Below are 14,581 nucleotides of genomic sequence, written 5' to 3'. Positions count from 1 at the left end.
CAGTATTTGGTCCGGGACTGGACTCGATGACCTCTTGAGGTCCCTTCCAGTCCTAGTATTCTATGATTCTATTAATTTTTCCAAAAGAACCCTGCCTCATTCACTGTACTGGAGATTACTGCTCTAGGAATAAATCCAGACTGTGTGGTGAAAGAGACAGTTTGTAGATTCTGCTTCATTTGTTGCAGAAGGCAACAAGGCATTAAGTCAATGAAGCAGGGGATTGCAAAAAAGAAAAAGAGAGAAAGTATGGTCTTATGAGTAAGGCCTTACTCATAGAATGAGGCTGCATTCTATTCTTGCGTGTGTGATGTTACTCAAGGCACTTTAAACAAAAGTTTTCACAAGTGGTCTCTATTTGTGTTCTCCATTTTTAGGGAACCTCACTTATCACTTTTGTAAATCAAACTGGAGAGTGTTGAGAGCACTCACAGATATAACTGAAGTCAATGAGCGCACTAATTTGAATCTCTCTATATATATTATATAAAGCTAAATATTATGAAAAATTGGGTTCTGGTCTCAAATTGGACATCCAAAATTAGTGGATAATATTTACCTCAATTTCTTTATGCCTCAAATCTTCATTCATAAAAAGGATATAATGCTCTTCTCACCTCACAGGGATGTTTCAAAAATAAATATTTGTAAAGCACTCATACTGTACTGAGGAATATCACAGAAAGGCCTATAAGGAAATTCTGTCCGAGTAAGATGCAATAAATAAGACATAGGGCCACACCTTGAACACTGAGAAAAAAACATCTTGAATAGTTTCACATCAAATGAGCACCATCCATTTTGTGTGCTAAAGGAGGCAAGGGTCCTATTTGGAAGAAAAATAATGTGCGGCTGACACAATGAACTTCAGAGTAGCACCCTGGAACCTCCATATTTACCACAGTTATATAATTATGATATGTTTTGTACAAAGTATGATATGTCATTTTAAAAATCCTGATATGTTGAACAGTAATATCCTGTTGGATTGCATGAGCTATCATTGTATGTATAGTTATGAAGTGTTACTATGTGAATATTATTGAAATACGTTGCAAGGTTAGAAACACCCACAATCAGCCTGTCAGATACAACAATGGCAGTCATTCCTCTAATTTTTTCTACCCATGTGTAAAATGAATATTACTGGTGATGTGCACCCATCATCTCCATATTGGTTCACATTATACAGTTTGTGTTGTGGGGTAAAGGTAATGGATTTGGAGTGTGAGAGGGGGCTCAGGGCTGGGTCAGAGGATTGAGATGTAGGGAGTGAATGCTCTGGCTAGGGTTGCAGCTCTGCAGTGGGGCTGAGGTTTGGGGTGCAGGCTGCCCTGGGGCTGTGATGAACAGAGAGGACTTCCTCCCGCTCTCTCTTTCTGCACCAGCACCGATGCTGGGGGAGAGAGGCGCCTCTCCCATAGTTGTGGCAGGTCTAGGCCAGGCTGGTTTGGGGCCAGGAAAGAAGCACCTGTCCCATGGCCACAGTATGTCCAGGCTACGGCCAGAGAAAGGGCATCTCTCCCATGGCCATGGCAAGTCCAGGCTGGGGCCATAGTAGATACACTTCTACCACAGCCATAGCAAGTCTCGGTCAGGTTAGTTTGGGGGCAGGAGAGGGGCATCTGTCTCCCAACCGATCTGGGCTGGGTTGCAGCCATGAGAGGAGCACCTCTCTGCCTGCCACAGCAGATCTATAGCTGGTCTGAGTCCAGGGGCTAAGGGACAGGATTGCCCTACTGTAGTCCTGAGCACCTGTAGAGTGCTTAATAGGCTGCTGTGCAGCCATGCAGCTGTGCTGCTTAGAGGGAACTTAGAAATGGAGTAGTTAGACAGCAGTTAATGAGTCATCAACACCCATCACAGAAAGAATCCACTATCCCAAAAGCTATATACTTCTTAGAGGGAGCATATATGCAATGAAGATTGCTTGACTCATGTCATAGCAAAAGATTTTTCCAAGAACCGGAAGAAACTATAAAAGAGGAGAAGTGACATCATGACTTGGGTTCTACCCCACAACTTAACACCTGGATAGAAACACATCTGAAGGAGGAGGTGGTGAAGGGGGTTCCTGGATTGGAAGGCAGTTCCAATTTATTCACTGAGGATCTGAGAGAGGTTTGTACCTTCTGTCAGGGTGAAACACTGCTTGATTCAAATCCCGTTTTGTTTGTTGAACTCGGATTGCAAATATATTTGTATTAAGTAACCAACTGTGATCTCTACGATTGCTACTTATCACTTATCTTTCTGTCCTCCTCACATCAAGGAGGGGTGAACTTGGAAATAAATGTACATTGGCCACATTTCTGACCAGTGCAAGATAGTATAGTTCTGGAGTTCAAGAATGGTGGATGGGTGGGAGGGGAATTGTCTAGAGCCTCTCTATTTTTGGTTTATGAGTGCTAGGAAGATCATGTATGTAGCTCATTTGGGTATGTCCCTTTCTATGTAAGTACAGTATCTTCAAGAAGTGTGTAGGTTGCCAACAACATCACAGGGTGAAAGGTAGCTACATTTGGTGGGACAGAAGACCCAGTGGTCCCACAGTCCAAGCTGTACACCAGAGAACCCAACACAGTGACCTTGTAATTAAATAGTTAAAAATGCAAACACTAGGGGAGCGAATTAAGGTTTCATAGGCAATTTCAGCATCAATCTGCTCCTTAAAATATTCTGAAATAGTAAATGTTTCCCTATTATTGCAATGAGCTCTAGATAGGCAGATACCAGAGCCCTTATAGAATCTCTGACTTTAGTGGGATGCCATTGGCTCAAAACTCATTACAGTAGTAGGGCCTAAAATGACACTATAGCTAGCTCATATTTCAGTTATAACTGAAATATAAGACTGCCAAATGCATTAACATTATCCCACATTTGATCAGAACATCTGTTCTAAGATGCACCTCTCTACATGCACTCATAAGAATGGCAAAACTTGAAAAATCAACAGCCACAAAAGCAAAGCAGCTTGAAGTCATAAGTTCCCCCTAATTTTGTAATAGTTTAATTATTTTGTAATAAGATCAGATTTTGTTTTAAATTCTAGAGCTTTTTGTCAGTCAGACAATATTCAAAGGTTAGGTATTTGTCAGATTATTACTGAAACTTGTGAGTTAGTCACAGTACTTAACAGACCTCCAAATGTTAGTCTATTGGGCCAATAAAGCCTGTGGATTGGGTTCTCAGTTATGTTGTGGGACTTCCATACCTTCAAAAACAAAACTGTGAGGCTGTTTGGCTTTTGGATTGCTGTGATTTCCCCTCTCTTCAACTGGGCATCATCCAGCATAACATGGGAAGATCTGTGAATACTCTGACTAACCTGAAGGCATTTAATGCAAAGGGAGACACCTCTACCTTTCCCTGTCCCACCCCTCAATTACCAAACAGCCCCAGCTACTCAGGAGAAAAAATATACAAGGGGAAGAAAAAAACCAAGGCAGAACCATTAGACACTGAAACAATGACATGATAGGAAGATGCAGATATCACAACTTTGTGAAGCAGTGCCATGATATGGTTTGGGGAACCCTCAAAACTAACTTCACAGTCTCTTCCCAAAATCCTACAGCCAGTGTTTGGTCAAGAAGAAAAGTCACCAGCTTTGCTGGTTTCCTTTCAATATCATCAAAGGATGAAAAAAACCCAAGAGGACTGATTTTCTTATATACACCGGTATTTAATTTGAAGTTTCATGATAAGCTAATTTTAAATAGGGCATTTTAAGGCAGAAAACATTTGATTTTGTTTTTCAATATTCTTATCCCAAAATCATCTCAATATGTTTGGTTCAAACTTTACTAAAGAATCTGATTCAGTACTGCCTCAAATTCAGTTGTACACCACTGTAACCACTGAAACCAGTAACATCAACATAAAACCAGAGTAATTCAGTGGTGAATCAAGCCACAAGATTGTTTGAACTTACACCAAGTAAAACAGTCCCCTATTTTCCAGTAGTCGGGAACCTGTCAAAAGCATCATACTCCTTCTCTACCCCCTCATGCCCTTTGCTGGACTTGCCATGTCGTCTGTACCAACGGGTGCCACAAGAGGCATCTGACAAATTACCTCAAATGTAAGAATCCCTAGATCATCCTTTAGGACATTTTCATTGTCACCTTGCATCACTGCAGTAGTGCATGTTGACTTTACTGGGGATGAAGACCTGGCAGCTTATAGAACAATGCAGCTTATAGAACAATGTCATAAGTACAAAACGCTATTATCATATTATTCCTTATGGATTCTTATATCATCTGCGTTCTAATACTACATTAAGCAGCAAGACCAATGTCCATCGTGTGGCTTACATACACTCTCCATCCTCTCTCACACTAACTTTTAAGGTCTGATTAATTTGTCTGAAGCACTTCACTCAAAGTATGAATAAGTTGGCAGATATGTATAATGCTGAAAGAATTGCGATTCAGTATTTTAACAAAGTATACAAATTAAGGCATTTTAATAAATCTATTTAAATGCACAGGATGAAAAATTCACACATTTGAAAACTAATAAATCTACTAAGAAAACGGAACACAGAGGGAAAATGTACGGTGATGTGATGGCCCTCTGACAAATGGCATAAGGCTGTAACAGGACTAACACCACCTCTCCTGACATTTCACTTGTAATACCTTCTGCTCTCCAGTAAATTCACCTTCTCATCTGGCTGCCTGTCTTTCCCCTTATTTATCTCTTGACATAATTTGCTAAGTATCCTGTGTAAGTTGCTCATCCTCTTTTTGTATTAAACACAGTGTGCAATTTGTTTCTCAAGTTTCTTGCACTTTACACATTAACAAATCCCAACAAATTACAGGCTGGTATTACCAAAACCTTACCCCACACAAATATATTCCTCAAGTATTCATGTAATTGGTTCTACCAAAAGCATAGTGGATATTGATGCCACTTTAAATAAGGATTCAGCCTCTTATACAATTTTTAAATTATAAACTTGATCAAATGGCATAAAAACTAGTTTTATCTCTGTTAAAGTAAGAATCTGACAAGTTTTTATTTATTTAAATATTAAGTTACTGTTTTTGTTAAAAATGTTTAGAGCTATCTTTTTCAAAATTACCCCAGCAACGGTCAAATTTTGAAAATATTCATCCAATCATGAATACAAAGTGAGAAACATTTTGGAGAGCAACTTTAAATAATAAATCTATCTCAGCCATTAGCAACTTCCAACATGTTTAAAAAAACAGTAGTAGTCAGTCAAATCCTCTAGTACTTTAGTAGACATTCCACAATTAAACTGTAACAGCCCAATCCTGTAATGAGTTCTGTTTAATCCGTGGGTTTCTGCATATGCACAGGTATCCCCCAAACCCAAGCGATTTGCAGGATCAGGACCTTTATTTTAAATACAGTAGCTACCTACAGAAGCACTAGTTAATTTAGGGGATTGATAATGTGATCTGAAGCCTTTAACCACTATCTTGCTAATCTGAACCTGGAATTCCTAAACAGTTACTAAAAGTGGTTATAAATTGCCACCTTTTGGCTATTTTATGGCTTATGATAAGCTAGCTCATTCCTAATGGGAAAACTTGCCAAAAACCACCATGAGCATTATAGTTGGAAGGCTCAGGAGAAAAACCAAGGTCTAACGAGGCATAGGAATTTTAAATTATTCTCTCATACGTAAAAGTTCTCTCTCCAAACAAGGTTCAAGATCACTGGCAGACCAATGTAGGGAGCCTTGCACTAACACTGCCTGAGTTGAAAGGAAAACTTCACTTTCCAGTATGTTCAGTGCTTGTACTTTTTGGATACACTAGATTTTAAAATAAAAATCCACCACAGTAAGCCAGTATCATAGTTAGCTGTCACTGAAGATTGAAAAGGTAATGAATAGAAATGCTTAAATATCCTCTAACACAGCCTAAGAAAACTGCAATGAAAAGTTTGAACAAAGCATATTGCCAGGCCCATCAACAGGTGGGGCAAAGGGGGTAGTTGTCCTGGAGATCGGCAATTCAAAAGGGCACAGAAATTCAAAAGGGCACAGAGTTCCCAGATGCCGCTGCACGGCTGTAGTCCTGGGCCCTTTAAATCACCACCGGAGCCCCACAATGCACACTCCAGGTAACACTGAGGGCTGTAGGGAGGAGGGGCGTGATATGGTATGCTACAGGCAGTGCTGAGGGCAGGCTGCCTCTAGCTCCACCCCTTCTTCTCAAAGCCCCATCCCTTCTAGGAGTGCAAAGCCAGGCCCCTTCCACTTTTCCCAGGGCCGGGCAAGTATGTGAGTCCCCATGCCTATTATCAAAATGTTCTATGTTCTATATAGATCAGCAATGGGCAATGTAGGCTAGTGAGTAGACCACAAATGGCCCTCCTTAATATCAGTGGACTGCAACACTCATAACCAAGATGGTCTCCCAGAATACGGTACTTTTGCTAACTACACTTGTGCACTCAGAATTTGCGGAGTGAGCCGATTGAACTGTAGTAGCACTTCGATTGGATGCAGGAGAAACACATAGCTCTTACAGCCATGTTATGTACAGTCAGCACACACCTCACCTCATGTGCCCTTGGTTTATATGCCTGATCATTTTATCAATATCAGTAGGAAAAAAACTATGCAGATGAAAACCAGCAGAATCTGGCAGCCCTGCACATAGGCAATAGTAAACAAAATGTCTCATAAACAACACATAGAACCCCAATGGGCTGCATGGGCCACAGGCTGTCTACCACTGCTACTCACACTAGTTACAACTGCAAATACATTTTATCATTTATTTGAAAATATGAAATACTTGGTCTCAATCGTTTCCATTCAGTTTATTGGAAATTAAACTGACTGAAATGTGACTATGTACTTGTTTTAATTTTAAGAGTGCTGGAGCAATCATTTATAAAGATTTCACATCCAAACAGCCATAGGCTTCACATTTAGAATGTTTTATTTTATCTTTATCGGATAAAAAGATTAAAGAGTCATGTAATACTCTTTCTTGTCCATAGGACCAACTCATCATCCCATTAGAAAACCTGTGTAGCTATATCAGAACTTTCATTTTCAAGATACATGAGCTTTTGTCATAAACTGACATATCTTTTATAATGTGAATTTTCAATATGATATAAAAATGATGGATATATCATACAATTCAGAAAGCATGGAGAACAGCAACCTGCCACTGAATTTTAAATTTGTGACAACCTGGTTGAAGTGTATTGCGTTAAGACTGGTACTGTTTATTACATCACATTTCAAAAGGACTACTGCTGTGGGCAATGGGTCATATTGATGTGGGGCTTCCTCAGTCTCTCCTGTTCAAGCTGTTCCACGGTGGTTAAATAATGAAAAAGCATGGGGACTAAACACAGGGTTGCCCTATACCCAGATGGGTGCCCTAACATTCTCATACACATTCTCCTTCTCTCTTTGGCCCCATGACTGTTCTGCTGTGGATAAATATCTCAACAGTCACGGAGCCAGACAGACAGTATGTGAGGATTGGGTAGTCCAGTGATTAGGATACTCATCTGGAATGCGGGTGATGCTGGATCCAGTACCCCTGCACCATAAATCATCTATATTGAAGCTTTAACAGAAGAGATGAAGGGAGCCCCATATCAGCAAATCCCATGGCTCACTGGTTAGAGCACTCTCCTAAGAGATGAGACCCCTGTTCATATTGTTTCTTTTCCCTTTGGCAGAGGGAGGGATTTACCCTGGATCTCCTCCATCTCATATGAGTGCTCTAACCACTGGGCTAAAAGTTATAAGATGGTGGATGACAACAGAAGCACCACCTCCTCCTCCTCCAGCCATCTTGTATGATGTGAGACAGGTGCCCAACTCATTTTCACAAAAATCACCTTAGAATCCTGATTCTCATTCATGGATTGCTAAGCAAGGAGAGGTGCCTCCCTGCAGTCCAGACTCAAACACCTATCTCCTAGAGAAAGATGGGACTTAGGACACCCTACTCTCACCAAGATCACCCCAGGGGTAGTTTAGTCAAGTTACTTTGATCTGGCATGCTGCCTTTGGTGGACTGCATTCTAATGTGCCTATCTCCCTCGCCCCCACCACCACCACCACCACCACCACTATTTGACCGTACAGAAAACAGAGGGACCTAACTCAGCTTTGTGGATCACTTTAGTGTTCTTTTGATTTTCTTAGTATCTGAAAGTCAGGGGCTCTGACACCAGCATTGCAATGTCCATGTTCCTTCCTGGAACCCACCCTCTGCAGGTATCTCACTGAATGAACTGTTCATACTTCATTGGCTAGCAGTTACTAAACCCCAACCCATATTATTGCATAAGTGCTTTTCTGAAGGGTAAAGTACCCTAGTTTGTCTTTCTGCTTCCTCTTAGGCCTATTGTTCGTTTAATTATTGTTTTGCTTACACGTTAATAAACTGATTTGGTGTTTGGACTTCTTCAAAGTTTAGGCCAGTGTAAAACATTAGACTTTGTGTACAAGTCCCAAGCAAATTCAATAAAGATATATTTTAATGTGCTTAGTAAATTTTGAAATATGTTACTAAAGGAAATAGTTTATTATATTAACAACTGCACAGTTGTATGTGCATAGTTTTTACTATGAAGATGAAGGTTACTCTTACTATTCACAGAAAATATTTTAAAATCTCAATTTAATTGATTCCGGACCCTACATGTAAAAATGACTTCACTGCTAATCTCAAGAAGTCTGATTTAAATAGATATTTTAAAATCTTTGCCTTTCAAAATAAAAGGTCATATTGGTAGATGCCAATCAAGACTACAGAAAAGAGAAAAAATGTGAATTATAATTTGTGGAGGATTATATTAACTACACTTAAATACATTCTGTTTTACTATAACAATGCCCTCTGTTAAAGTTTGCAGGCCTCAGCACAAGTAGTTTGGAAAAAGGAATGACAGCATAAACAAAACTTTGAAAAAGAGAGGGATTTATGAGGGTGGAGTTCACTATAAAACAGTGGATTGGAGCTATTCAATACCCTGGGGCTGAAAATCTTTGAAAGGGTGCAGGAGTAAAGGCTCAGTAGACAGATTACAACAAACTTGGTTTCATAGCCCTCTCCCTCAACATACTGACTATCCAGCGTTCACCCCATGTACAAAAACAAAAGAGCTAGTGAGCACTCACACAAACAGTGCAAAGATAAGCAAACAGCTGCACTGAATTTTATTTGTAAAAGGCTAGTTGACTAACTCAGGATAAGGTTTACACTTTAAAATTAATTTGGTAAACATCTTTTAGATTCAGGATTAATTGAAACAGAAAGTGTACTTTATTTTAACGGTTTGTTCGCAGAACACATTCCCCCTTTAAAGAGATTATTAATTTCCGAGTTTAAATCACTGACTCATCCCACACTTCAGAGACAAACACCATGCCTAAACACACTAGTGGAGCACAATACACTCAGTAGTAAAACTCACAACAGCAAAGAAAGTGAAAGCTGTATTTATTCAGCAAGTTATTTGGCTCAGCCAACCATAATGCCATTCCCTATCACTTATTGTTTACTCTGGTCAAAGGATTATTAAAAATTACCCTGCATTTTGCAATTTTTAAATATGTAAATATATATTCAGAATGACTGCCACTTAATATCTGAATGATCGTGAACATTTACAAGGGACTCATTTGACTGAAAGGATCTCTGGTTTGCAAATGCAGGTTTTGTGTCTGTTAATTTTTTTAACAAGAAATGAACAAGACTGAACCGATATTCACATGCACTGGTACTTGTGTTTTTAAAGATATCTGTTTACACCCAGGCCTGATTTAGTTCTAGTCGGTGAATTTATGAGTCCGTTTCTCTTGGCAATTTATGACAATGCACAATTATTTTTTAAACTCACACAGAAGTTAACTCTTCTGCTGCTTTAAGACATAACAGAAAAGTATGTTGATTCCAACTAAATACAAAGGAATGGTTATGTGACCATTAACAGTGAGGTCCCGATATTACTATTGATACTTGGGGTGGGGGGGTCGAAATGGGCTAGTAAACTAAGAGAATTAGGTTAGGTGATACATGCTTGTTTCTATAAAGGCTGTTTATAAAGATAATACCATTTATATATTAAATCCATTGTTAATGACGATTTCTGAAGTTTGCTCTCTATGTGATTAAAGCAGAAGACTATATTCATGCCTGAACAGAATTTCTGCGTCTTAAAAGGCTGATAGATGCAACATTTCTCTAAACAAAAATGTCTCATAGCCCTACCTTGTGCCAAGGCTTGCAACATGTGGAGCTGAAGCAACAGAAACGCCCACCATCCGCGACAGAAGAAACAGAAGTTAAACTTTATCATCATCCGGTCTCTCCAGCTATTCCTTCGTGCAATAATTTCTCGATCCGCCTTTCTTCCAACCATTATTTCTTCACGGATCCCCAATCTATTCGACTGCCTGACAGTTTTGTCAGCTCTTTGGTCATTGATCGCTCCACACCCCGAGGCTGGATTCTCTTTGGTGGGTTGGGGACATCGCCCTTTGCTTTCACCCTGAAGTTTTGAGGGAACAGAAACCCTCGGTTTATAGGAGCGGAGGACTCGGTGATTTGTGCTCACTTTGCATGCAACCCTAAGGCAGCACGCCGAGTGCATGACTGTATTATAATCGCCATCTAAATCAATGTATCTTGTGGAGGTATTGATTGCACCAAAACAAGCAGGCAGAAATGTAAAACACATGTTTCTCTGCACTGTCACATCCAATGCCTTCAACGCTGAGAGAGTAAGTTTATTGGCGTTCGTATTCCAATAAATCTGGATCCTTCGTCAGATCGCTAGCAAATCCAGAAAGCGACTGATCCATCTAGAGAGCCACCAGCAAACAGCACCTTTCATACCGCAAAGATGACGGAAACTATTCCCACTTCTGATTATTATGGAGCAGGTTAGTTTTCCATATGTGCCCCGTCCCCGTGAACCCCAGCTACAGAAGTGTTAAATAAACCTAAAACCATGGGGAAATATCGCTCTACTCCTTGCACTAAAGATTTATTTCAGACAATTTCAAGATTAGGCATGCAGACAGGGCAGTCTCCAGATATCCCTCCCGCCCCTCCGGAGCTTCACAATTATATTAATCCGATTTTCCTTTAGCTACAAATCTGTCGTCAATAGGCAGGCTTGAAGGGTCCTCGACCACGTAAATTTAGCAGCCCTAGCTGTGATTCCGAATAGACCTGAAGTCAGCTACAGGCCAGTGAGGGTGTCGCTCGAACTCTCACACTCCACCAGAGGTGGGGAAAGCCTCTGAGTTGATCAGATTTCCCTCCTACCGGGAAGGTGCTGGTCTGTTTCTTGCAAAGGAACCGCAGTAAAACGCAGCTCCAAAAACATGCAAAGGATTTGCTTCTGGTCGGTTGTGGAAGCAACAAAGAAACCCTCAGCTGGGGCGGTTCAAGGAGGAAGAGGGGGAAATCGTCTGAAACAAGCAGCAACAAGGTGAAATCCTTCCAGTCCCTTTGCTTAGATGGACTCCTCCTACGTTTCTTGTTTGTGCAGCCTAGAGATCCTGGTTCTTCCTGTGTGTCTCTCCCTCAGAGAGGCTGTAAACACAAGGGGAAAGCGCTATCACAGCAGTAGCAATAAACCTCTACACAATTTTAAAAAGTAAACGCTAAATGTTTAATATTTAAACAAACCGCAGGACGTGTTTTCCCTCCTTCCCTCCCCCACAGAGAGAGGGGAAAGTTTTTATAGATTTTTTTTTCTCCTCAGATTTTCTTTCCTGATAGTTCAAATACAATTAGTAAAAAAGCCAATCAGGATCAACCAGACCAAAAGTAAAAACAAATCACCAGGGAGGGAAACTGATCAAACAAAAATCCTGCCAGCCACAAGCCTGAGCCCGAACTTTCCTCACCTCGCCTCGCTCTCTATCACCTGGGGTTCAGTCCCACCCAAGTCTGTCGCCCATACATTCTTCATCTCCACCCTTCACAACCTTCCCCTTTTCACATTGTGCCCGGGCACCCCTCATGTCCCCTCCGTCCCCCTTACCTCACAGCCTCCCTTGACCCTTACTCAATTCACATCCACTTCCCATGCTCCCTCCCTCCTCCCCAAGCCAATCCTAACTACCCCCTCACCACCTCCTCTTCCTCACTGACCCGCTAACCGCCCTCCCATTTCCTCTCTCCCTTCCCTCCTCCCCTGACCTACACCTAGGAGGGCTGGGTCTGTGTGGGGAAACATCCCTCTCCGGGGCCACGCAAAGCTGCTGCGAAGGAACTGGGGGGGGGGGGGGCTGTCAGAGGCAATCGATGTGCGGCGGTGGCGTGTATCACACAGGTTTGCCCGCCTGTTCTGTACAGGCGCGGGAGGGACGCCGCCTCCCCTCCCCTCCCCTCCCCTCACACACTAGCTGGCAGCGAGCGCGGGACCTTCCAGCAGCCGCATGGAACGCTGGCCGTCCCAACCTTCCATTCCACCAGTTCTGTCGTCTCGCCCTCCCCCTCCCGCGGCACCGCCTCCAGCTAGGCGACTGATTGGCCGGAAGACGCGTGGGGAAAGAGGAAAAGAGACGGGGACGGGTAGGGGCGTTCTTTAACGGCCGCGCGCCCTAGCCCGATGGAACGTTGCCCCTGGTTCTCGCGCTCGCTGCGCCCCCTAGGTATGCAAGCCAGTCTCTGCAGCAGGAAAAGGGTGGAAGCGCGGGCACGCCCAGCAAAGAACGGGCGAGAGGCTGCTTAAGCCGCTGGCCATCTCTCCATCCCCTCCTGCTGTAACAGCAGCAGCTGCTGCAATTCATTTTTTACAGCAACGGGCAAAGAAGAGGGATTTATCGAAAGCCAGGGAGCCTCGAGATAAAAATTAACGTCTCCCCCTTCTCTCTTTGTGCGGTGCTTTAGCTCAGCCTGCAAGGGCTAGGAGCGCTGCAAAGTTCTTGAGCGTTATTTGATTTGATGTGCCAGCAAATGCTTATACTATAGGTTTGTGCCCAAGTTTTTTTTTTTTTAATATCTTGGCTAGATACCTATTGCAATAGTTTACTGTGTGCTGCTGGTGAAACTATCAGGTCAAATGTAAGGGGGTTGCATCATTAATAGTTGGCATGGCGCTTTGGCAAAGTAATTTGACATTTAAGCCATTTATTCTTCCATTCTCCCGTTTACTTCATAATAAAAAAACTCTTCCAGCAGGCTAGCTCACAAACTAGAGCATATTAGATGCTAACCCACACCTCGTCTGTCTTCTTCCTACTTAGTATCCGACAGGTGCAACATATCCGTAGTCCTTCCCACGCCCTACTGTGTAACAGGTGCATGATAGCGAATAGACACGCGCGTGTTTTTTCCCTAGGCAGTAACTATTAGGTGCTTATAACCTCCTCAGTCAGTATCAGACTCGTGGTATCCAGTGCCCCGTTCTGTTTCCTTCTGCCTGTTATTATCTAATGGATGTGTAATAAATCCCAGCTGTTCCCCAGTCTTCCTCTGTTTCCATTGAACTAGTGCATAGTATGTCTGTGTCCTTAAAAATGGACTCTTTCTACTGAAGTATCCACCAACTCTGTGGCGTCGGTATCCTGCTGCTCCCACAACCACTAACAGGAGAGCCAGGCTATCCTGTGCTCTGAAGCCTTTTCCTAGTAAACAGAAGATACAAGCTATATCTCAGCCCTAACCTCATTAACAACCAGGTGCGTGGTACAGTGAATCCCAGCACGTTTTCCCTCGCTGATATGAGACAGGTAAATAATTATAGAACTCAGGGTTCTACTCTTGTACTTATCCCTCCCCTATATCTGATTTCAGTACAATACAAGCTGAGTTAAGCCTGTTTTAAACTGTGTAGAGAACTGGTCTCAGGGGAACAGCTGTGTTTATAACTGCTGTTGAACTATCCCACTGCAATGGGAAGGAACTGCTTTTTTCAAAACTAGAGCTCCACCCAATTACTAATGCACAGTAACTGGAAACACAAAGCACAGTTAATTGTTGTTTGTTTGTTTTTTAATTTCTACTAACAAAGCAATATTATGGATGCAGATCTGATGTCTGACAAGTTCAGAAGTTCAGTTTTTAAAGTTTTTATGGTTAGCTTGAAATAAAGGTAGATATCATTTGCTATGGGGCAACTGACCCCTGACATAGGTATATATGCTCCACTTTTTGGCCCCTCTCCTGGAGTTTGGAGGTTATGATATATAACGTTTTGTATGCTGATACAACTTTACCATACTCTCAATTCTTCTCTTCCCCCTCCCTCCCCGAAATGACATCCCTGTGTGTAGGGGAAAAGGCTCAGATACTCTCTATTTAACTTATAGAGACATTGATGACAGTGGTTATCTGTATTGAAATAGTGTTTGTGAAAATAATGTCAGGTAGTTTAGGCCCTAAACTAAAGCTTCATAAAAGATGAGTTATAGAAAATCTAGTATTTAACATGCTTGTTTCTGTTATTTTGTTTTCATTGAAGCCATGTTTTTTCCTAGAACTAAATATTCATTTTTAGTATTCTTGAATCCACAAGATTGTGTTGGTGTATAAAAACAGGGAAATAAAATTAGCTAATCAATTTAATCATCCAAGCCTATGAAGCTGAGTGA

At 41.7% G+C, this 14,581-nt stretch overlaps 1 protein-coding gene across 7 annotated transcripts in view; it reads right to left on the bottom strand.

Annotated features, from left to right (window-relative positions):
- The window catches only part of SDK1 (sidekick cell adhesion molecule 1), an 855,588-nt gene extending 842,982 nt beyond the window's left edge, over positions 1 to 12,606 (bottom strand). The window contains exons 1-3 of one of the 7 annotated variants that reach the window (XM_075899630.1): positions 12,190 to 12,369; positions 11,304 to 11,573; positions 10,242 to 10,521 (exon numbers count right to left, since the gene is read on the bottom strand). In XM_075899630.1, coding sequence (XP_075755745.1) covers positions 10,242 to 10,392 — 151 coding nt within the window. In that variant the 5' untranslated portion in view covers positions 10,393 to 10,521; positions 11,304 to 11,573; positions 12,190 to 12,369. The other 6 variants (XM_075899629.1, XM_075899627.1, XM_075899628.1 and 3 more) reach the window with 6 other exon arrangements.
- Between the last annotated feature and the right edge of the window lie 1,975 nt (positions 12,607 to 14,581).

The sequence above is a fragment of the Pelodiscus sinensis genome, chromosome 16 (assembly GCF_049634645.1).
Source record: "Pelodiscus sinensis isolate JC-2024 chromosome 16, ASM4963464v1, whole genome shotgun sequence".
NCBI classification, from domain to species: Eukaryota; Metazoa; Chordata; order Testudines; family Trionychidae; genus Pelodiscus; species Pelodiscus sinensis.
This window is presented reverse-complemented; position numbering and strand designations above follow the sequence as displayed.